General features: G+C 39.3%; 1 protein-coding gene across 3 annotated transcripts in view; it reads right to left on the bottom strand.

The window, feature by feature from the left end:
* Positions 1–372: 372 nt before the first annotated feature.
* PSD (pleckstrin and Sec7 domain containing) overlaps positions 373–23,361 on the bottom strand; it is a 612,742-nt gene continuing 589,753 nt past the window's right edge. For all 3 annotated transcript variants that reach the window (XM_056530561.1, XM_056530562.1, XM_056530564.1), the window contains 5 exons: positions 21,285–21,355; positions 17,428–17,585; positions 13,431–13,575; positions 11,105–11,248; positions 373–8,237 (listed from right to left, as the gene is read on the bottom strand). In XM_056530561.1, coding sequence (XP_056386536.1) covers positions 7,992–8,237; positions 11,105–11,248; positions 13,431–13,575; positions 17,428–17,585; positions 21,285–21,355 — 764 coding nt within the window. In that variant the 3' untranslated portion in view covers positions 373–7,991. The remainder of the gene's footprint in view (positions 8,238–11,104; positions 11,249–13,430; positions 13,576–17,427; positions 17,586–21,284; positions 21,356–23,361) is intronic.

The following is a 23,361-nucleotide window of genomic DNA, read 5'->3' as shown; positions in this document are numbered from 1 at the left end:
ATACATACACTATCAATAAGCTTTTTAAATGTAAACTATATATCTTCCCTCCCTCAGCCTCTAGACAATAAACTCTACATACTTTACATCTATTTCCATCTTTCATATCACAATGGCCACATGTCAACAGAATAAACACGTTCTGCCTACATTGGATGATTTATTCCTACAGACCACACATTATAAAATATGATAGTGGTTAAGAATGACATATTAAACAACCACAAAGAGATTCCTGTGAGCCGTGGGTACAAGACTTGCATGGGTTATACCCACCATCAATGCCATGAATTCCCATTGGTTCTCCTAATTAATACATTGCTTAATGTACCTTGCATTTACAGATGTTTTCACAGTCTTAGCACTTATAGAATGCTTTTGCGTTTGTTTGCTTTTGAATGTGTCACAGCATGTTCCTTAACATTTATTTTGCATTGTACATTTGGGGGTTCCTGAGTTCATTGTGGAGGCCTAGACTTGTGAAAGGTGAATCTGTTTGTATGAGGTCGCCTTTTCATGGCGGATGCAGTATGATAAAAACGTGCACTAAGAACCTCACATTTGCAAGTATAGTAAACAGAACCGTAATGAAATTCAGTATTACCCATATGTTCAGGGTTTGAATATATATATTCATACTCACTGCATATCTTGTGTTTGACATTACATCAGTCAACACATTGTAACAAACTTATGAGTTTTGTTTTTATCAATATTCTCTGACTACGTAACTGTAGTTATGCTTCATTTATAAGGAGACATCAGATGCTTCATAAAAGTTTAGCCACTCGAGGTGAAAACTTTAATTTAGGGGTGTTAGCAGATATCTGGAGTACTGGCAGAGATGGCCAAAGCAATTGAGTGATTGTTGGTGCCAAGAGACTTAAGCTTGTGCCCCTGTTGCCAGTAATGCCACTTTCTGAGGCCAAAGGTTACATTAATCCATATTTCAGTTTTCCATCATGACAGGTTCCATGCTTACAAATACCAATTCTACTACAGTTTACAACCAGGGCAACTTATTGGACGTCTACTAGCTACTATAGTAAGCTAGTTCTTTGGTGTCATTAAAGCAATGACAAATGAGCCTCATTATGAGTGGCCTTAAACAACTGTGGCTCTTAGTTGAATTACAATACATCTTTACATACATAAATAACCTCCTTGTAAACATGGAGCTTACAAGAGACATATGATAGACATTTGATAGGGCTGAAGTGCTCTCTGGCTTCCTGCACCTACTGCCCATCTAAGCCCAAGGCAGAACATACAGTTTTGGGGCTCAAGACAAACTTCAAAATGTGCCCTAACTTCTAAAGATTACTTATAGTTATTTAATGTACAGTAACTCATGTTGCATTGACAATACCCATATCATCTCACAAGCCAAAAGTATTAAATAAGTGGGAACTATTGTGACAGCCAGTGCAAAACAGTCTGCATCTATATATACTCTACATGCAAACACACACACTCCACACAGTCTGCAAGCCTGCGCACAATCGTCAAGATGTCAATACTACACACAGGCATAAAGTTCACAGTTATTACTATACACACTCAAGAAACATCTGCATATACTACAGTACAGTGTCCATATTAGGACATCATCAAACGTCAGCCAAATAGCCATAATTCCTCCTGCCTCATCCTCAAAATCCATCCTGCATCAGAGTAATCCTCCTCCTCAGCCAAATCTCTCCTCTTTCAGACATAAACCAAATCCTCCCACATTCTTACACCCTCAGCTTAACCTCCCTCATCCCTCAGACAAACCTCCATCACACCTCAAATCACATCATACCTCAGACAAACCACCGTCACACCTCAGACAAACCACCGTCACACCTCAGACAAACCATTGTCATATCTCAGACAAACCTCCCTCAGCTCTCAGCCAAACCTCAGTCATGCCTCAGACGTCAGCCGAACAGCCGTTGATGTAAAGTTTTCCTCGAGTTGTAGAAAACAGAGTGCATGCGCAGCACTCCGCTGACAGCGTAGAGCTAAAGTAGGCAGCGTTAGGAGTGTTGCTCTAGCATAGCCCTGCACATGCGCAGTTGTCCGTACTGCTCAGAGCGCATGCGCTGCTTTCCTCCGCTACCCAGTTAGTGTAGGGAGGCTGGAAAACTTTAAAAGCTGTTCGGCTGACGTCTGAGGCATGACAGAGGTTTGTCTGAGAGCTGAGGGAGGTTTGTCTGAGGTGTGACAGAGGTTTGTCTGAGGTATGACTGAGGTTTGTTTGAGGGATGAGGGAGGTTAAGCTAAGGGTGTAATATTGTGGGAGGATTCTGTTTATGTCTGAAGGAGGAGAGAGATTTGGTTGAGGGATGACAGAGGTTAACATGATGTATGATGAAGGAGGCGAGATTACTCTGATGGAGGACGGATGTTGAGGATGAGGAATGATGGCTATTTGGCGCCTGATGATGTCCTAATATGGATACCATGCTACAGATACTTGCTCACACTCATAGGCGTGCGCACGAGGTGTGCCTGGGCACACCCTAATCAAGCACAGGGGGGGGGGATCAGCGGCCGCCCCTGAGCAGCCCGCAGGGGGCCCCCCGTCACATTCTGGACATCCCTGTGTCCCGAAAGATCTTTTTGGGACACAGGGATGTCTCAGTTACCTTTCTGCGGCGGTCCCCGCGTTAACTTTTGAAAAGCAGGGGTCACCAGGAGGTAGGGCACCCAGGGACGTCACTGACGTCCCATGCATGCGGCCATAGCAATAGAGGAACGGAGCATCAACGAGGAGGATGCACACCGGCCGGCATGGTAAGTCATCTTCAGTGTTCCGACCACCGCTCCTCCAGTCCCGGGACCTACTGCTATGGTCTATAGGCCATAGCAGTAGATCGTGACCCCTGATCGGAGGATCGGTGGTTGGAACACTGAAGTGGGGCAGTACACAGACGTACAGCCTCCAGCCATACACTGTGGGGGAACTATATTGCACCTAATGTGGGGCAACTATATATATATATATATATATATACACACACACACGCACGCATGCACGTGTGCGGCATGAGTTTGTGCTTTAGGGTGCACACCTAGGCTTATACATGCACTAGCACCTTCAATCTGTACACACTCACACACCCATACATACACTACACACTGAAATGTTCTGCAGAAAGTAAGATGGAGAAGCAGATACTGCACGCTAAGTCACAAGGTCAATGGCCATAACACGAAGGCAAGGAAGGATTACTATACATCTGCTGAGAGGTATGGGTGGTGTTCACATTCTGACTGCAGCACTGACACTGACAATAGGACTGGTGAATTTGGAACTGTTGACCTGCAGCATTTTCTCTTTTCTACTTTACTGTGTATACGGTAGAGTGAGCAGTGCTTCTTTTTGGCACATTTTGCAGTATTTTTCTGAAAAAGCTTCAATTGGGAAGAATGTCAAACCTGTTTTATGCTATGTTAAAAAAAAAAAAAAAAAGACCAGCATTTTAATAGGATGTGAAGTCTACATTTTATCACTGATATCAACTGTAGATTTGATACCTGATCATGGTGAAAACCGCACCCTGGATAAACAACACCCTAAGGTTACGGTCGGGTGTATTGTTTGGGGATAATCAGCCAGATTTCTGCATAAAACCTGAAGCCAATGCTGTGGATTTAATTCTGATTTATGCTGCATCTAATGATTGAAAGACAAATATTGTAATTGGATTGTACCAGCGATTTTGCTTGGATGAAATTTGCAGCAACTACCTAATGTGGGGATTTATCATTTGCATGAAAACTTGCACAATATTTCTTTGCACAGTTTTTCTGGTGGCTTTCCTGCATCTAACTTAAGAAATAGCACACAGAACATAATAAATTGCATTGATTTTTAAAAGGATTCACAGCGGGGGAAAATACACGCTTTAATGAACTTTCCACGGCCTACACCACCTAGGCAATGGGATACAGCTACACAATTTTTTTTTGCCAAAATTATTTTTAAGCAGATGATAAATACAACAAATATATTTGTATACTTTAAGTCATGCCACTTCTAGCGCAAAAACAATCATAAATAAGGGGTATGGCCTTCCAAACTGGAAAAGCGCTCAACACACATTACAACTGCTCAAATCCCATGATAAATGCTTTAGTTGAAAAGCGTCCCGTGACTTCATGTCCCCAAATACCTTACAGAGGAGGCTGCTGGGTAACTATATCTCTGTATTTCTTATTCCTGTGTATAGATGTATTTGTTAGAGACCATATAGTTCACCACCATCTATGTAGAGGGAAGCAGCTGCAGGAGAACATGACCTTTCCCACAACTGCTTGTGTCCCATGTTATTTCCACAATGAAGCTGAAATCAAACAGTGATATTAAATAGAGAACAGTCACTTGCAGTATCTAAGATCTGTAAATATCAATAACCCAAATAGTTGAAGAAAAATAAAACAAATATGGAAATTATTGCTGCTACGAGACCACCTGCCTTCTTAACCTCCCACAATACAGATATCTACATTTTCACCGCATTTCACCTACTTAGACAAGTTTACACGTAAAAGAATGACATATAAAACACTGCAATAGTAAAAGATGCAAATAATAATGTATCACAAATACCTTTATAATGCAATATCAGCAGTTTCCTTCAAATACCTGTTTTAATATATGCTAAGTTTGCCATTTGTCACTATACCTGTGGTTTGATTTGGTAAATGTGGCAAATTAAGACTGTCAACTGTATAATAATGAAGGACAATGACCAACTAAGCCACTGGTTACTTGATCCAAGGTTTATAAGAAAACTGTATAAAAAAAAGGCCATTCACATAATGCATAGTGACAAAATTCATAGCGGTAATATGGGGAATGGATTGGACTGGAAGTTCACTATTTCATCCAGTCATACCCTCATAATTCTGCTCCGCATCGGTTAGGGACATGTAAAATTTATTCACATTCTGTATTTTGTGAATTAAAGTGAACCCATAGGGCCTTGTTCCACGTGAACATTTACCAACTGTATATAAAAGTTATTAGAGGCATCAATTAAAGGGGTACTCTGCTGCTCAGCGTTTGGAACAAACTGTTCTGAACGCTGGAGCCAGCAGCTTGTGATGTCATAGCCCTGCCCCCTTTTGACGTCACACCCCGCCCCCTCAATGCAAGTCTATGGGAGGGGGCGTGACAGAATGAGGGGGCAGGACTATGATGTCACAAGCTCCCGGCATCGGCCCCAGCATTCGGAACAGTTTGTTCCAAACGCTGAGCTGTGGAGTACCCCTTTAAGCACTGGAAGCAATTCAGACCTGGAGCCCTTTTCAATATCCCCTGCTCCCTTACTAGGGTCATCATTGAAGGCTGCACTAAAAATCCGATGCTCCCCCTCATACTTTATACTACTAGTACATCTTGCCTCTTTAGATATTAAATTATATTTATATAGACGTAAGAACTATATAGAGGCTATTCACAGAACTTACATACAGAAAACAGACATGTTACAATATATAACAGAGCTTGGCCCAGTTACAGAATTGTAAACTTGCCTGATAAAGCAGTCTCGATACCAATCAACAATGCACTTATTATGGTACCTTATTTTTTTTAAATAAGGGAATGTGTTTTATTAGAAGGTTTCTGCTACTAAGTGATGTCACTGACTCCTTTAAGTATGTTGTTTTCTGTTACTAGCTTGGAAATCAATTAATTTTACTTAACAAAATAAAAAAGTCAAATATACATTGTAACACTGTTTTTCCCTCGTTAACTTGGCAAGATGTGTTCAGAACCAGGTCTCGTCATTCCACAAAGAACACCAGGACATCACATTATCTGGGGAAACACTCAGCCTATCCCAACAACTAGAACAATAGCTAAACAAAGCATATAGGCAGCCAAACATCATTCAGATAGAGAAGCCTTCTTACTGGATCTGTGAATGATTGTCAAACAATACATCCTTTATCGCTACAGCCAAAATATCAAACTGGCCAAAACAAATGTCCCGCTACACAGGAGGAAATAATACAAGCCCAAAAGTAATAGTACATGCCATAAGTAACCGCAGCAGATCCTAATGAATGGCTGCCAGTCATTACAGGACCAAAGAGCGGCCGTTCCATGCCCCGAGTGCTAGGATTTCAGTAAATTTCTACTGGTAATGAGCAGTTTGACGTTCACAAAACTGAATTATTCGCTTTGATGTCTGGATGAGAGGAATTCGCTCTAGAAGATTAAATGTTGTTCACTGCATGAAGGATAAATTATTCCTCATAAAATAGTATGTATTGGAATGATGCCCTTGTAACAATAGCACTAAATGGATCTAAACTAATGAATTGATAAAGGGAAATCAGAGCCATCAATGTAACAGTAGCCTTTTCCAAATGTAGGTAGTTTGGGTAAATGAATAAGGCTTTTATGTATGAGTGTCTTCCAAAAAAATTACAATGAATTTCTGAATATGCTTTGCTTTAAGTGGTTGCACTTTCTATAATCTTCTACTCTTAACAGTCAAACCATGAAGCTTTTATTCTTCTACTCTTAAAATTTACTGCACATTGTTTTCCAGCTTGACCTCAGAGCTTTTCTACAACTGGATGTATGAAGCTGGGACAAGGGACTTTACGGGCTTTTATGTAATTTTCTGTGTATGTTTAACAGTGTTTTTCATATCGTTTTTTTTTTTTTTGGCCACAGGAATAATGTATTACATAAAGACATATTAGGTAGGAAAGTTTAGATAAAAAATCAGAAATGTAGGTGACAAGCAATGTTACCAATTAAATATGGTTGACTGTGATGCAAATCTGAGCCCTCTAGAGCTGCCCTCTATCTGAGCAGTCTAGCACTGCTGTTTGTAACCTACAAAGAACTGTGAATAATATATTATGGCTTAAAAGCTTAGCATACAATTTCAATAATAGTTTCTCATATGATCCCAAATTGTTCCAAACTCCTACCCATACAACTGCATTCTCTTGTGATATAGTCACTTCAAAAAGTCATGGTAGACTGCTGGTAATCTTCAGGTTCATCCCAGTCTGACTGTCCAGGTCCAATGCCTTATGGTAAAAAGTCAGTGTGACATTCCTGACACATGCAGAAAATGTTGCGTCTTTGTTACCTTTTTACATTAAGTGTAAACATCCCTTTACAATATTACTGTATAAAGAAATCTGACATTCATTGTTATTTTTTTTTTCTTTTTCCATGAAACGAAACAATTCCCAAACCTCAAAAGGAGCATTAATACTACAAAATATCAGCATGACAATCAAATTCAGTTAAGTAGTAAAAGTGCAAAAATATGTCACAAAAAGGGAGGAGTCCAGTAAAGAATTGGCACCATCTTAAAATGTAGAAGCCATTTTGCCAAATACCGTATAGAATTCAAGTTCTACTTTATGAGTCTTGTTTCTTAGTTTGATCTCCTCGCCTTAGCTTGAGTAGGTGATACATATTACAAAACGAATAGAAATTATGTACATTGCCCTTTGTGTGTTTAGAGCCGGAGGCTTTCATCTCTTCGTTGTCTCAATAAAAAAAATTTCAACAACAAAGTTTATGTGCTGTGTTTCCATGAAGACGTTTGTATAGATATGCAAGGAAACGCTATCAGAATCATTTTTGCTTGCTTTTTGGTAAGTTCCCGCTATTAAAATTTTAAAATATGGTCCTGCTGGATCTGAATGGCTTAAATATAAAAGAAAGAGTAGGACATACAGAACTACACATTGAAAAGCCTTCATTTACATGTTGTTCTCTCCTCTCGCACAATACATGTAAGACTGGGCAGTGCTTGTGCAGCATGTCATCCATTTTGGGACTCCAACTTCTGTTTTCCAAAGCCCTTCAAGGTCTGAACCTTTCAAAGCACGTACCAGCAAAAAGTATTAAATCATGCAATACTTATTGGTATCAGCTTGGAATCCAACATACCACGTATAAAGAAACGAGGGGCCTTATTTCTTTCTTCCATCAACCAAGATTAGACCTAGCAGACCGTTCAGGACTTTTGCCTATTGCTGTTGTGAGTTGTTCTACAGCTGCCTCGCGTAGACCCGTGGCATTTTGCTTTGGTGGATGAAACAGGAGGGTCCAGATTTAGAGAAGGACTGGAACGTGACTTTTTGAGTCCATCTTCATCATTTTCTGCAGAGTCAAATAAGCTGTTTTCGAAAGCTTCTAAATCTTCTGTGCCCCCTTTCAATTTGGCTCTTAAAAGCATGGCATAAGTGCCATAACGGGATTTCTACCAAAACAAAAGGAAAAAAGAATTCATAAATTCATATAAAATATATATATATATATTTTATTATTATTATTTGTATTTTTTATGTATATCTACATCAACTCCTCACTATGAAGTTCCTTTGACATCAGACGTGATGTTCTTTGCTTTCTGCTATTAAAGCAACAGTATTTATTAGAGCAGCATTTTTAAGTCATACTATTCCACTTTAACTATAAATAATTTAATCATAAATGTATGCCAGAGAAGAATGTGTATCTTTCTACACAGATAAGGAGGTTGTTTCCTGCCAGGCATCCCTCCTCCTAAAAAGTTACCCATCATTACCTACAATGGCTATGCAAATAGTACATTTAGAACAGTTTTAGTTCCTCATTCTAAACCTTGAATATGGGGGACATAGGACTTATTAAAGGGGTATTTTGGCATTAGACATCTTATTCCCTATCCAAAGGATAAGAGATAAGATGTCTGATCGCAGGGCCCCCACAATCTCTTTGCAGCCCCCAGCAGAATGCATAATGTATAATGTTTTCCACTTTTCAGTTTAAAAAATGTGGACACAAGGCACAGCATGAACTCATTAATTAAACAGATCAAATGTGATGCCATGTTGGTTTATACAGTCTATTCTATTTAATTTTTTTTCACATTTTTTTTCTGTTGCAGACTGAAAAAAAGAAGAAGAAAAAAACCCTGATTACTTAGTTTGATGGGGCAGCCAGCTCTAGGAAAAGTCCTGGTTGTCCCAACCTTTTTCCATTTAAGAACTATGGAGGCCAATGTGCTTTTGGGAGCTTTCAGTGCACCAGAAATTTTTATACTCTTCTTCCGCTCTGTTTCTCCACGCAATCTGGTCTCTGAGCTCTACAGGCAGTTCTTTCCTTTCCATGGCTTGGTTTTTTATTGGATACACATTGTCAGCTGTGCGACCTTACATAGACAGGGGTGTATCCTGTCCAATCAATTTAATGTTCAGGCAAAATTTTTATTTTTAATATATTTGCAAAAGTTTGGGTATTAAAGGAGTACTCCGGTGGAAAACTTTTTTTTTTAATCAACAAGTGCCAGAAAGTTAAACAGATTTGTAAATTACTTCTATTAAAAAATATGAATCCTTCCAGTACTTATTAGCTGCTGAATACTACAGAGGAAATTCTTTTCTTTTTGGAACACAGAGCTCTCTGCTGACACCTCTGTCCATTTTAAGAACTGTCCAGAGTAGGAGAAAATCCCCATAGAAAACATATGCTGCTCTGGACAGTTCCTAAAATGGACAGAGATGTCAGCAGAGAGCACTGTGGTCATGATGTCAGCAGAGAGCACTGTGTTCAAAAAAGAAAATCATTTCCTCTGTAGTATTCAGCAGCTAATAAGTACTGGAAGGATTAAGATTTTTTAATAGAAGTAATTTACAAATCTGTTTAACTTTCTGGCATCAGTTGATTTAAAAATAAAAAGTTTTTCACCGGAGTACCCCTTTAAGTGCAATATAATGTGCTAAAATAAAATATCAAATCAACCTAACAAAATGTGAAAAAAGTGAAAGGGTCTGAATACATTCCAAATGCATTGTATGTAAAGATCATGACTGATTAAATACAAAGCTGAATTTTAAATTAGGATACGGGAGAGATTAAATGCTCTGTTTTCGACCCTGACAAAATGCCGATTGACTTCAATGCAATCAAGGGAAAACATCCTAAAAAGAAGTCATGCCCTGCCTCAAGGTTTCCCTCTCTGCGCTGACGGCGGCAGAGAGAGAGAGAGAGCTTTGGTGCAGCACTTCACACACACACTTTTGTGCCCATGTGAACATACCCTTACCCTTTATGTTTAATGTCAAGATAAGTTGGTGCCATAGTATCTGATTTTTGACTGCTCCAAAAACATGAAAGAGCCTTATAAAGTGTCACTAAGTCTATCTCATCTCCATTGCAGATAAACACAATAGTTTGTAAATAACCATTCAGACTTGGAGTATTCTGACTGCAGTGTCACCCAGTAGATCGCCAACAGAACGTCCAGAATCCCTCAAGTATCTTGGTTTTGAGAACACCTCCTATCCCTCCTATAATTTCTCATAATTGCTCTTTTCTTTAGATTTAAGATGTATAGTGATACTTTTATTTCAATCACGTTTCAAGTTTTCCTTTTTGTCCATATGATAATAAAATGATCTTAAGGAAAAGCCATACCTCTAATGAACCATACCCTTAAGTGTCAGCAGGTAACATCAGTCTATTTTTAGATCATGTAAATGAGTTGCAAATGTTTCCAAAGCATGTCATGCATCAAGATGTGGGATTTAAGTTTAATTTCTTTCCCTCCAGAGTATTTTACAATTTCTCTGTGATAATTAAAGCTGATAATAAAATCATCGCCGCCGTCTACTTGACAAACATTGAAAGGCTTTCTCGCTGTTTTAAAGCTGCAGAAAAGGAGGGACACCATGCTTCACTTACAAGCAAAGTTAAATTGGGATACATTTTAAACTGGGAATATTAAATGGCAATAAGCAATTCAAATAGGACATGTTAGTGTTTTGTAATAAATCTGGCATAAATGGAATAGAGGAGATCCAGTACTCGAGGGACCAATGGTGAATGCTATCATTAGTCTATTAATCATGTGTTATATAACTGTGAGAAGGATCGCTACTCTCCCCTATGGGAAGTCTTTAGAATGGACCAACTCCTATTGATTATGGGGGAGAACAAAAAGTGGTGCAGTTGCCCATAGCAACCAATCGGATTGCTTCTTTCATTTTTCAGAGGCCTTCTCCTCTTCACATGTTTTGATAAATCTCCCCATTAACTGAAAGACTTCTTAAAGATTTATATACTAGAAAAATATAGGCAATATACCTCAAATTCTAGATAGTCTTCCTTCTGCTTAAATTCGTCTACCTCTTTCCCTTTAATCTTCTTATCTGGAGGAGTCGTGCGATGTTCTATTAAGCTTGATGACATACTCTTGAATTTAGATTCATGTGTTTTCATCTGTTCTTCCTATAGAACAAATATCAAAAACAAACATTAAACTTTTTGAAGATTTAGCATAAGGTTATAAAACTACACATCAACATTCTTGGTTGTTCACTGTCTATATTTTTGGTTTGATGTACTACAGTCAATCTGATGAAGGGGTAGTATCCCCTTAATAAAGTTGCTACACTTTGCTACTTTATTACCTGAGTGTGACCACTTCCTCTGGGATCCTGAGCGCCTGCTGCAAAGGTCATGTTTTCCTATTTGTATCCAGTTTACCTACAGGACACCATCCGGTTGCACCTGGGACCTTTGGGCTGCACAGATCCACACCATCTTTACCAAACCCATATGGTGATATGGCGGAGGTGAGCGACTAATTCATAGAGCCTGTGACCCCCCCCCCCCCCCTTCCTTCCCGCAAGGGAATATCCCCCCTCCCTCAATCCAGGGTAACGCACGAGGCGCCACCTTCTGGTCTCTTTTTTCTTTTCTACATATATTTTTGGTTTTTCAGTGATTTATTAATAGTGATATTTTTAGGTCTTATAACTACAACATAAATGTTCTTTATTTCTTTATTATTCATATAAATGTGCAACTTCAAGAGGACTACAGGATCCACACTTACTGAATTTTCATTTCTATCCTTTTCTTCTGTATTGGTTCTTACAGTTTACTGTGACAGTGAATGGCTTAAGGATTCCTCCTACAGCTACCAGGTAGAGTTGGGTTATTTTATTAGTGTTAGTATAACTCCAGGTGGTGTTGAGTTATTTTATTAGTATCAAAACAAAAATCATTACAGGTAAATTGTCCAACTGAGCTCCCTGACAAGGTGGCCAGCTCACTCTGCTCTTTACCTTCAGATCCATAGTCTACCTATTAGATAAAGAGCATGGTGCTGTGGAGTCTGGTTTCTTTGTGACCATCACACTGTAACACAGCTGTCCTAATGTCAGTGGTGGTCCTGTAAATGGTACCACAGTCGACATCTCATCCTTTCAGGTAAGCTAGGATCCTCCTGGGTTATTCACTGCAGAGCAGTCACCCCATCATTTATCTGAACACCAGCTGCTTTCCCACCTGTTGCTGTTGTATGTTTAGGTAAGAATGTTTCTTCTTTACATAGCATACCCACATTGGGAACATCGGCAGTTGACTCTCTATAACTCTCAAAAGTTTTTCCAGGAGATAGAAATGTAAATCTAAGCTCAACCTGTGTTTGTGTGGCACTACAGGGTCAGTCTTCGTCGGTTGGCTGTTGTCCTAAATACTATGAATACTTTCTCATTATGACGATATAGCTTCCAATAAATAAAATCATACAGTGCCTAAATAGCATTGCCATAAAGTATTCAAATCATTCTGTTGATTTAAAGGGGTAGTTTGGCCCTAATAAAGGGTTACTTACAGGACCCCCCGCGATCGGACATCCTTCGGATAGGGGATAAGATTTATCAGGGCCGGAGTACCCCTTTAATAAACTACGACATAAAGCTGCAACCTGTATAGCATAAGTGTAGGTTCAGGTACTAGCTCTGATTGCCCAGGCCATCAGGGCCAGTGGTGCTCCTTTCAGTAATGAACCTTGTGTGGGTCACAACACCCTATGGGTAACATGATGGTCAGCACCTACTGGAGCAGTGCACTGTTAAACTTCTTAGCTTTCACAACAAATAGCTGATGACCGGCCTTTGCAGAACCAAATTTCACACCTAGTTTATGTCTTTGTGTATGGCCTCTGCTCCAGTCAAACTCACCATATGCATCTTTAAAATACAAGCGCTCTTTTCAATTGGAATCCTTGTCTGCATTTCTCTGTTCATCCAGTTTGAAGTATGTAATACCGATAGACCTCAATGATTTCATTAGAACACAAAACTAAATCTCAATACAATGAGCATATGACAGCTCATGCTCTCCAGCTAAGCATGCATATTAATAGGGGAATCAGGGGCAATCGCTGTCTGTCAAACAAACTTTCTGCCTGGGGCCATATTTGACCAGATCTCTACTACATTGTTGGTTTAAAAAATAAAATGTTTGCTTTATTAATAAAAAAAAAAAAAAAAAATTGTAAGAAAAAAAATGGCACATGAACATCATAATAAATAAATAGATAATACATGGCTACAAGAAGATAAAGTGAATAACATTTTCAGAACACAAATAATATAAATTACAAGAAACTATTAAATACCTGGGATAAGCGGGTTATGGCACTTGGCAGGAGTGGTCGGCTGAACTTTTTATGTGATCCAATTGCAGCTGGGAATGGAGGCGCAGAAAACATTGCTGCTACCACATTAATGCGGGTGATCCATGAATGCATCTGTTCTGTATTCCTGATAAAAAAAAATAAAGGTCATACTAAAAACATCTGTAACACACATGTTATTTTCAAGTAACTGTACCACCAGAAGACCTGTAAGGTTTGGGTGGTCGGCCGCAATTCCCAGGTGACCTCACATTAGTGCTACAATAAAATCTATAGTGTTTCATGTTTTGACTATATATATATATATATATATATATATATATATATATATATAGCCAACTTTCCATGTGCTGCAAATAATGACATTAATAATGATTAGGAATGATACACAAAGGTTTTGTGTGTTTATGAAGCTTTCGTGCTTTCCACTGATGAGTGTCATATTGGTCGACTATGATCTGTCAAAACTTTTTGGTGCAGAATTTCTAATTAATTTTTTTCTTGAATTTTTTTAAGGTTTAGATGCCATGCAATTTTGATATCACAGCTAGACTACTACAACACTTCCCTCCTTTGTGGTCTATCGGCAAATATAAACTGTTCCACCTGACTCATCTCATCTTCTTCCAATGTCAACCCCCCCCCCCCCCCACACTCCTCCTCTCCTTTGTCAGGTTCTCGACTGGCTGTCAATCACACAAAGAATCCATTTCAAAGTCATTGCTCTAAATTCTGCTCAGTTTTATATTTAATTCACAGATCCCATATACAAGCTCCTTGTTGTCAATGACAACTTCCTTTTTACCTCTTTCACCTCCTCACACTCCTACTTGGAAAGCTTACTTAAAAGTGCAGCTAGTGCCTACAGCTATGGGCCACAGAGGGTTAAATTTTGCATATACAACCTTGCTTGTATCTGTGATTGCCATGCCTGAGGAAACTGCGCCTGTGCAGTGAAATGCGTTGCATCTTGGCTGAATAAAGCTTTTTATCTGAACCTACACACCTGAAGCCTCTTTGTCCCGGTCAGCGGCAGAGAATCCCCTGCCACCCATGAAGTTCACTGGATTCTATATTTCCCTAGTTTCTGGAATTTGCTCATTCATTCCATTTAACACCTCAAAAGCTAACTTAGAGGGGTACCCCCTGGAAAACATATATTTTTTTTTAAATCAACTGGTGAAAGTTAAACAGATTTGTAAATGACTTCTATTTAAAAATCTTAACCCTTCCAGTACTTATCAGCTGCTGTATGTTCCACAGGAAGTTGTTTCCTTTTTGCCTGACCACAGTGCTATCTGCTGACACCATTTTAGGAACTGTCCAGAGTAGGAGCAAATCCCCATAGCAAACCTCTCCTGCTTAGGACAGTTCCTAAAATGGACAGAGGTGTCTGCAGAGAGCACTGTGGTCAGGCAGAAAGGAAATTCAAAAAGAAAAGAACTTCCTGTGGAACATACAGAAGCTGATAAGTACTGGAAAGATTAGGTTTTTTAAATAGAAGTAATTTGCAAATCTGTTTAACTTTCTGGCACCAGTTGATTTAAAAAGAAAGAGAGAATACCCCTTTAAAAGTTGCCTCTTCTGACAAGCAAATAACCTGGCCTAAAGTGTCCCTGAACAAGTCTTCAAATAACAGCTCAACCTGACATATCTACTCTATTCCTTCTTACCCAACCAATCTTTACACACTGCCTCCCCCTATGTATAGAACATCTTGTTTATAGATTGTAAGCTCATAAGGATAGGGCTTCACTAGCTTGTGAACACTAGTTCATTTTAGACAGGTGTCCAGGTTTCATTTTTTTGGGATACATTCGGTATTCGGGTGTCCGGAGGGTACATTTTTTCGGATACATTCGGTATTCTGGTGTACGGGGGCTCATTTTTTTCGGATACATTCGGTATTCGGGTTTCCGGGGGCTCATTTTTTTCGGATACATTCGGTATTCGGGTGTCTGGGTTTGATTTTTTTTCAAATACATTCGTATTCGGGTGGGTATGATTTTTTGTATACATTTGGTATTCGGGTACATTCGGGTAAATCTTTTTTAAGCAGGGGACCATTATCGGGAGTGTGTGCATCGGAACATTGGTAGACAGGTAAGACAATATGATTTTATGTGATTTATATTAATACATAATGTAATGTTGAATGAATGAATGAGTAAATGAATGAATGAATGAATGCTGTATGAATGATTGATGTGTTTGATCGATGTGTTTGATTGTCGGGTGATTTATGTATAACATGATGTTATACATAAATCACCCGACAATCAAATGCATCGATCAAACTGTTGCAAAACTACAACACCCACCCAGCATGCGGCTGTCTGCGCATGCTGGGAGTTGTAGTTTTGCAACAGCTGGAGGCACACTTTGGCAAACACACGCATTTGCGCAATGCATAGTAATTGCCGTGGGAACATTTCATTTGTTTCTACCACAGTGTATTTTGAAATTTTTTGTAAATATGTTAACCTAATATGATAATATGATGGGTTGATGGTGAAATATATAGGAGTAGCAGTTTGTATTTATTTTTATTTTTTTTTCATAACCAAGATGGGTTTGAAACAAATTTACATGGTCAGGCTGAGTTAATATAAATAAATAAATAAATAAATAAACAAAAACATAACTCAAAATATTACTTACTTGCATTCTAATCTCCCACATCTGCCATGCTTATGCTTTCCAGGTCCCCACTGATCTCTGTTTCCTGGTCCCATCACGTGACAATGAATTGCCCACTCACTGACTGTGCAGAGGTCACCCGCCTTAGTCAGTGATTGGTTGAGCAGGTATTTCTTTATGTTGGAACATAATAAGTGGGGACCAGCTAGAACGGCAGGTGAGTAATGTTTTGTATTTTTTTTTTAACCACCCTGACTACTTAAAGAGTCTCTCGGTCATTAAAAAAAAAAAAAAAAACATTTGCCATATAACATAGAAATCAGTTTGGGTCTGAGTGCTGGGATAATTAAAATGAGTGGGAAAAAATGGCTTGCTGTGATCTCCATCCAGTTGCATTAGACAGGCTTCATAGACTTATAATGGAGCCTGTCAGTGCAACTGAACAGAGATTGCAGTGAGCCAGTGAGTGAAGAGCACAGCCACGGTCTTCTCCCAGCTTGTTAGAGAAATCTTGTGATATGAAAATTTTACCCTAAGTGCAATGGAGGTGGGTTTGAAGACTTAGTGCAATGCTAAGGCCGACCCCGGGTTCAGTTTGCGCCGTCCTATTTATCAATATTTTCATCTACCTCTCAGACCATGTGACCACTCTTCTTCAGTGCTACTGTGCATGCACCAAGGCTGCAGTAAAAAGAGTCATGTTCAGTGACCTTGGCGCATGCATAGTAAGTGCTGAAGTGGAGTGGTCACATGGTCCGGGCCTACTACATCATAGAGACATAGGAGAGTACTGATGAAAAAGGGCAACGCGAATGGGACCCAAGGGGATGCCTCATCATTGCACTTAGTCTTCAAACCCGCCTCCATTGCACTAAGAAGATAATCTGCATATTACAAGATTGTCCTGTATCTCGGGAATGGCTAGACTGATTGGGGTAAGGAAGACAGCATTTTAAGGTTCTGTTCACACATGCATACTTTTGCTGCAGAGCTGCCCATTGACTTCAATGGGTAACAAAATCTGCTAGAGGAAATCTGCAGCAAAAATACACACGTGTGAACACACCCTTACTCAGGATAACCTCCATTAACGACCTGTATATTTAGATCAGTGCAGGGGATCCATTTGTCAGTTTTCCCAAGAAAAAGGAGGCAAAAAAAAAACTTTTCAAAGCACAGTCTTTGTTTTGGAAAGGAAAGTTAACGTTATAATAGAGGAGCCAATAATTCAAGGGTGAAGATAGAAAAGTCTAATCAACTATAGTAATTTATGTATGATCAGACCGAATCAGTCATTGACCATCACCAGACATTTATTGCAATGGTTATTATGACTCACTGAGCTTGAAAGAGGAATACTCTCCAGTCTGCTGTTCGTAGGTAAAAGACATTTGGCCTTTTATTATAGTCGGACGCTCTGGTAGCTAGAGAATGATGTATGCTGATTGCATTTTTCAAGTCTTCTTCAGAAATTGGCTTTCCTGGTTTATATTCCTCCTAAAATGTAGACAGCAAGAATATTCTGTACCCAAGTGTCAGAATCCCACAGTGAACACATACTATGCAAGTTCAGATTATTCCCTGACATTACATGCTGAGCAATGTTTTATCTTGGTGTGACTGTTAAGGTCACATTGATAGAGATTTGGTAACAACATGTATTGCTAATGTTATCAAAGAACCAACTAAGCAAGTAGGGTAATACACGTGAAAAGGGGAGGAAGAGTTTTACCATTCTGAATATTAAAGGAAAGGCTTATAACTAGAATGCTTATAACGTGTACATGGGCAGATTTATTTGTGGGTTTCTCGCTGCTTATTTGAAAGGGGGCGGGCTCTTTGCGGTTGTCCGCAGCAGATTTTCCACTGCAGAATTTTCGCTGCGGAAAATCCGCCGCAAGCCCCATTGATGTCAGTAGCGTCTGCGGCCGATAAGAGCCCGCCCCCTTTCAAATGTGCAGCGGGAAACCCGCAAATAAATCCGCCCGTGTGAACGTACCCTTACAATGGGAACTGCTTAACCCCTTAACAACATTGGACGTACATGTACCTCCTGGTGCAATGGTACTTAACACACCAGGACATATACTTACGTCCTGTACATGACGTGAGCACTGGAGCGGTGTTCACATCATGCATGGCACATATACGCAAAAGCGGTACCTATAAAATCTAGACATCATGAGGCAAAAACATACTTATTTTGTGAAAAAAAAGTTCAAGTTTTAAAAAAAGCAATAATAATAGAATACAATAATACAATACAATATAATAATAGAAAATATCTAAACATATGTATCATTTTAATTGTATTACCCACAGAATAAAGATAACATGACATTTTTACAGTAAATTGTACAGTGTGAAAATAAAACCTTCCAAAATTAGCAAAATTGTGGTTTTCTTTTTCAATTTTCCCACACAAATTAAATTTTTTTTGTTTTCACTGTACATTTTATGGTAAAATGAGTTATGTAATTACAAAGTACAATTGGCCATGCAAAAAACAAGCCTTCCTATGGGTCTGTGGATTGAAATATAAAAGAGTTATGATTTTTAGAAGGCGCAGAGATAAAAACAAAAATGCAAAAAAAAAAATTGTCCTTAAGGCCTAAATGGGTTGCATCCTTTAGTAAAATAGAGATACTGTCATTTAATATAACAGGACTTTAAAGCCTTACATTCTGTTATCTCAAATGTCCTATAGGCAATAACAGCTACAGCTGCATGTTACTTAGCTGCACAAAAAAACTAACCAAACTACACTGCTCAAAAAAATAAAAAGGAACACTTAAACAATTCTGTTGTCAACTCTGTGTCAACTTAATCACACTGTCCTCTCAGGAAGCAACACTGATTGAGTATAAATTTCACATGCTCTTGTGCAAATGGAACAGACAGCAGGTGGAAATTATAGGCAATTAGCAAGACACCCCAATAAAGGAGTGGTTCTGCAGGTGGTGACCACAGACCGCTTCTTAGTTCCTATGCTTCCTGGCTGATGTTTTGGTCACTTTTGACGGCGGTGCTTTCACTCTAGTGGTAGCATGAGACTGAGTCTAGAACCCACACAAGTGGCTCAGGTAGTACGAGCTGTGGCAAGAAGGTTTGCTGTGTCTGTCAGCGTATTGTCCAAAGCATGGAGGCACTACCAGGAGACAGGCCAGTACATCAGGAGATGTGGAGGAGGCCGTAGGAGGGCAACAACCCAGCAGCAGGACCGCTACCTCTGCCTATGTGCAATGAGGAGCAGGAGGAGCACTGCCAGAGCCCTGCAAAATGACCTCCAGCAGGCCACAAATGTACATGTGTCCACTCAAGCTTTAAGAATGAGACTCCATGAGGGCCCAACGTCCACAGGTGGGGGTTGTGATTACAGTCCAACACCGTGCAGGACATTTGGCATTTGCCAGAGAACACCAAGATTGGCAAATTTGCCACTGGCGCCCTGTGCTCTTCACAGATGAAAGCAGGTTCACACTGAGCACATGTGACAGACGTGACAGAGTCTGGAGATGCCGTGGAGAACATTCTGCTGCCTGCAGCATCCTCCAGCACGACCGGTTTGGCGGTGGGTCAGTAATGGTGTGGGGTGGCATTTCTTTGGGGGGCCGCACAGCCTTCCATGTGCTTACCAGAGGTAGCCTGACTGCCATTAGGTACCGAGATGAGATCCTCAGACCCCTTGTGAGACCATATGATGGTGAAGTTGGCCCTGGGTTCCTCCTAATGCAAGACAATGCTAGACCTCATGTGGCTGGAGTGTGTCAGCAGTTCCTGCAAGAGGAAGGCATTGATGCTATGGACTGGCCCTCCTGTTCCCCAGACATGACTCCGATTAAGCACATCTGAGACATCATGTCTCACTCCATCCACCAACGCCACATTGCACCACAGACTGTCCAGGAGTTGGCGGATGCTTTAGTTCAGGTCTGAGAGGACATCCCTCAGGAGGCCATCCACACCCTCATCAGGAGCATGCCCAGACGTTGTAGGGAGGTCATATGGGCATTTGGAGGCCACACACACTACTGTGACTCATTTTGACTTGTTTTAACGACATTACGTCAAAGTTTGATCAGCCTGTAGTATGGTTTTCCATTTTTATTTTGAGTGTAACTCCATATCCAGACCTCCATGGGTGGATACATTTGATTTCCATTGATAATTTTTGTGTGATTTTGTTGTCAGATCTAGGATGTGTTATGTTAGTGTTCCCTTTATTGTTTTGAGCAGTGTAATTGCCCACCCCTTCAGCCTCACTTCCTGCTCTGATCACCCCCAGAATGCACTCAATGCATAATACTGGAAAAAAAACTTTACTCTTAGGCAGCATGGATAGCACATGGATAGAGTTGATCAAACTTACAGTAAATTATCTTGTAGCAAACCTCGCGGCTCGGCTACTGATTACTTTAGTCTACATAAATTAGTTCAGCTTTCAAATTGCTCCGGTTGCCTGTAAAAGGTAGATATAGTCCTAGGAGACCTAAGACTGTCATCCTGGACTTTTCCAGGCAACCAGTGCCACTGGAAAGCTGAACAAATGTATGCAGACTAAAGTAATTAAGGGCCGAGGCACGAGGTTCACTACGAGCCAATTTACTTTAAGTTTACTTAACTCTACACTTGGATACCATTTTCCATTAAAATCATTGTGAACTATGAACCATTGGCCGACTCCAGAGCATACAAGTTGTGAATCCATAGCAGAAATCCAAGGGCATGTCACACATTTCTGCATTGAAAAATCCATGGTGTGAACATACTCTTATACCTGCTTCTTGTTGCAAAAGGCATGCAAGAGTTCAAGCAGAGCAGGAAGACTTATTATAATGGATAAAGAATATCAGACCTGAATTTTTGGACTACTATACTTGGACTACTAAATATATATATATATATATATATATATATATATATATAAATCTTAGACTATATCTTCATTTGCAATTTGTCTTTCAATTATATTTTCTTGGCATGCATTCTACAAATATCAGGTAACAGTCGGTAGCACTATGTCAGTATGTTTTATTCTGTATATTGTAGACACGAGATGACACCGTAGAAAATAAAAGGAAGTCACAATAGTAACCATCTCCACAGCAACAATTGTATTAAAATAAGTGTTTGCCGCATTAGTGTCAACAAAATCTATCTATTCAAGTCAAGTGTTGTTTCTTCTTTTAAACTTACCTTCTGTAGATAAAGTATCATTCCCTTTAATATTCCATGGAATGTTTTCCAGCCCCTCTTTCCTCTAGGCGCTACAAGAAATGAATAAGGAATACTTTTTTTTTCTCTTTATTTCATAGAATAAATAAAGTTGTTTAGGGCTATAACAATGGTGGGATATCAGTGGACCACAAATGTTTGAGTGTTGGGGTCTGAGCACTGAGACTATTCAGCACAATGTAGGGGCCTTGGCGCTGCCTTCTTTGTTTGCAGAGGTGCATGGACTCTTCAATATGAGCAACTGATCATGTTCAGCAGCTCTTCCTATTCTAGTAAATTTAAGTTGGCATAAGTTTGGCAGGTAAACCCTGGTAATATATATATATATATATTTTTTTTTTTTTTACTATATAGAAAAGTTTAGTAACTTTTCAAAACAATCTGAAAATATATCAACTTTGTGATAAATAGTATTTAACAATGAATGTCAAAAGCAGATATTCAGTTACCTTGAAATGTGCACACTAAATGTAGCAATTGAACACTATGGGGGAGATTTATCAAAACCTGTCCAGAGGAAAAGTTGCCGAGTTTTTCATAGCAACCAATCAGATCACTTCTTTCATTTTTCACAGGCCTTCTCAAAAATGAAAGAAGGAATCTGATTGGTTGTTATGGGCTATTCAGCATCTTTACCTCTGGACAGGTTTTGATAAATCTCCCCAATGTGAACGGAGTCTGACCACACAGGTAAATAGGCTTACAGCACCAAGATGTGAAATGTTATTAATTGACCATTTTTGGTGCCTGGTATGTGACTTCAGTAAAAACAGGTGAAAAGATCATTCAGTTTTGCAGTACAGATATATAAGTAATGATACATGATTCACCACCACAATAAAGCCTATTTCTAATTATATCCCATCACTATGCAGTGCTCTCCTACCCCATCCCTTTTTCTTGAAATTATGACATCCCCCCCTATAAATGTGCACTTGCTGTTACAACACTTATTTCCCTTCTTGTTTGTTAGCCCTTTATACTTATTTTGTATTATAAAAACAGGAAACATTTTCAATGAATATTTTTATGTGACAGCTAGATCTGATACAATCTGAATCATTCAAAATGAATATCTAACAAATACATTTAAATTTTTCTAGCAAAGCCATTATGAAGTGCATTTACAGTCAATTTTACATAGAATACTGTAATACGCCATGGTGATCCTAAGTTTCATTTATATGGAAATTAATCAGAACACACATTGGCCCTGATTTATCAAATGTGAGAGAAAAACTGAAAAGATTTTGCCTACAACAATCAATCACAGCTCAGCTTTTATTTTTGCTCATTAAAGGGGTACTCCGTTGGATTTGTTTCTTATTTTTTATCAAATCAACTGGTGCCAAAAAGTTAAACAGATTTGTAAATAACTTCTAATTAAAAATGTTAAGCCTTCCAATACTTATCAGCTGTTGTATACTTTAAGTTCTGTAGTTCTTTCAAATCTGACCACAGTGCTCTCTGCTGACACCTCTATACATGCCAGGAACTGTCCAGAGCAGGAGAGATTTGCTATGGGGATTTGCTTGTACTCTGGACAGTTCCTGATATGGACATAGATATCAGCAGAGAGCATTGTGGTCAGACCGGAAAGAACTATACAGCTTCCCCTGTAGTATACAGCAGCTGATAAGTACTGGAAGGATTAAGATTTTCAAACAGAAGTTATTTAAAAATCTGTTCAGCTTTCTGGCACCAGTTGATTTGAATTTTTTTTCCACCAGAGTATCCCTTTAAGATAGGAAAGCTGAGCTGTTATTGGTTGTTTCACTTACACTTTCTGATGAACTCTGCAGGTAAGGTTTTCTGCTCTGGTGGAGGGAAGTTGTGCCGAATCACCAGAAGTATGAGAACACACATTAAAAAGGCACAGAGTAAAGTTATACTACCTCTTTATATTTGTGTTTAAGCACAAATATCATACACACTCACATGCCACTTTCTTAGGTACACCTGTTTGATCGCTTGTTAACTCAAAAAGCTAATCAGCCAATCACATGGCCGCAATTCACTGCATTTAGGCATGTAGATA

Source organism: Hyla sarda, chromosome 7 (assembly GCF_029499605.1).
Source record: "Hyla sarda isolate aHylSar1 chromosome 7, aHylSar1.hap1, whole genome shotgun sequence".
NCBI lineage: Eukaryota > Metazoa > Chordata > Amphibia > Anura > Hylidae > Hyla > Hyla sarda.
Note: the sequence above shows the minus strand (reverse complement) of the source record. Positions and strands in the feature narration are given on the sequence as shown.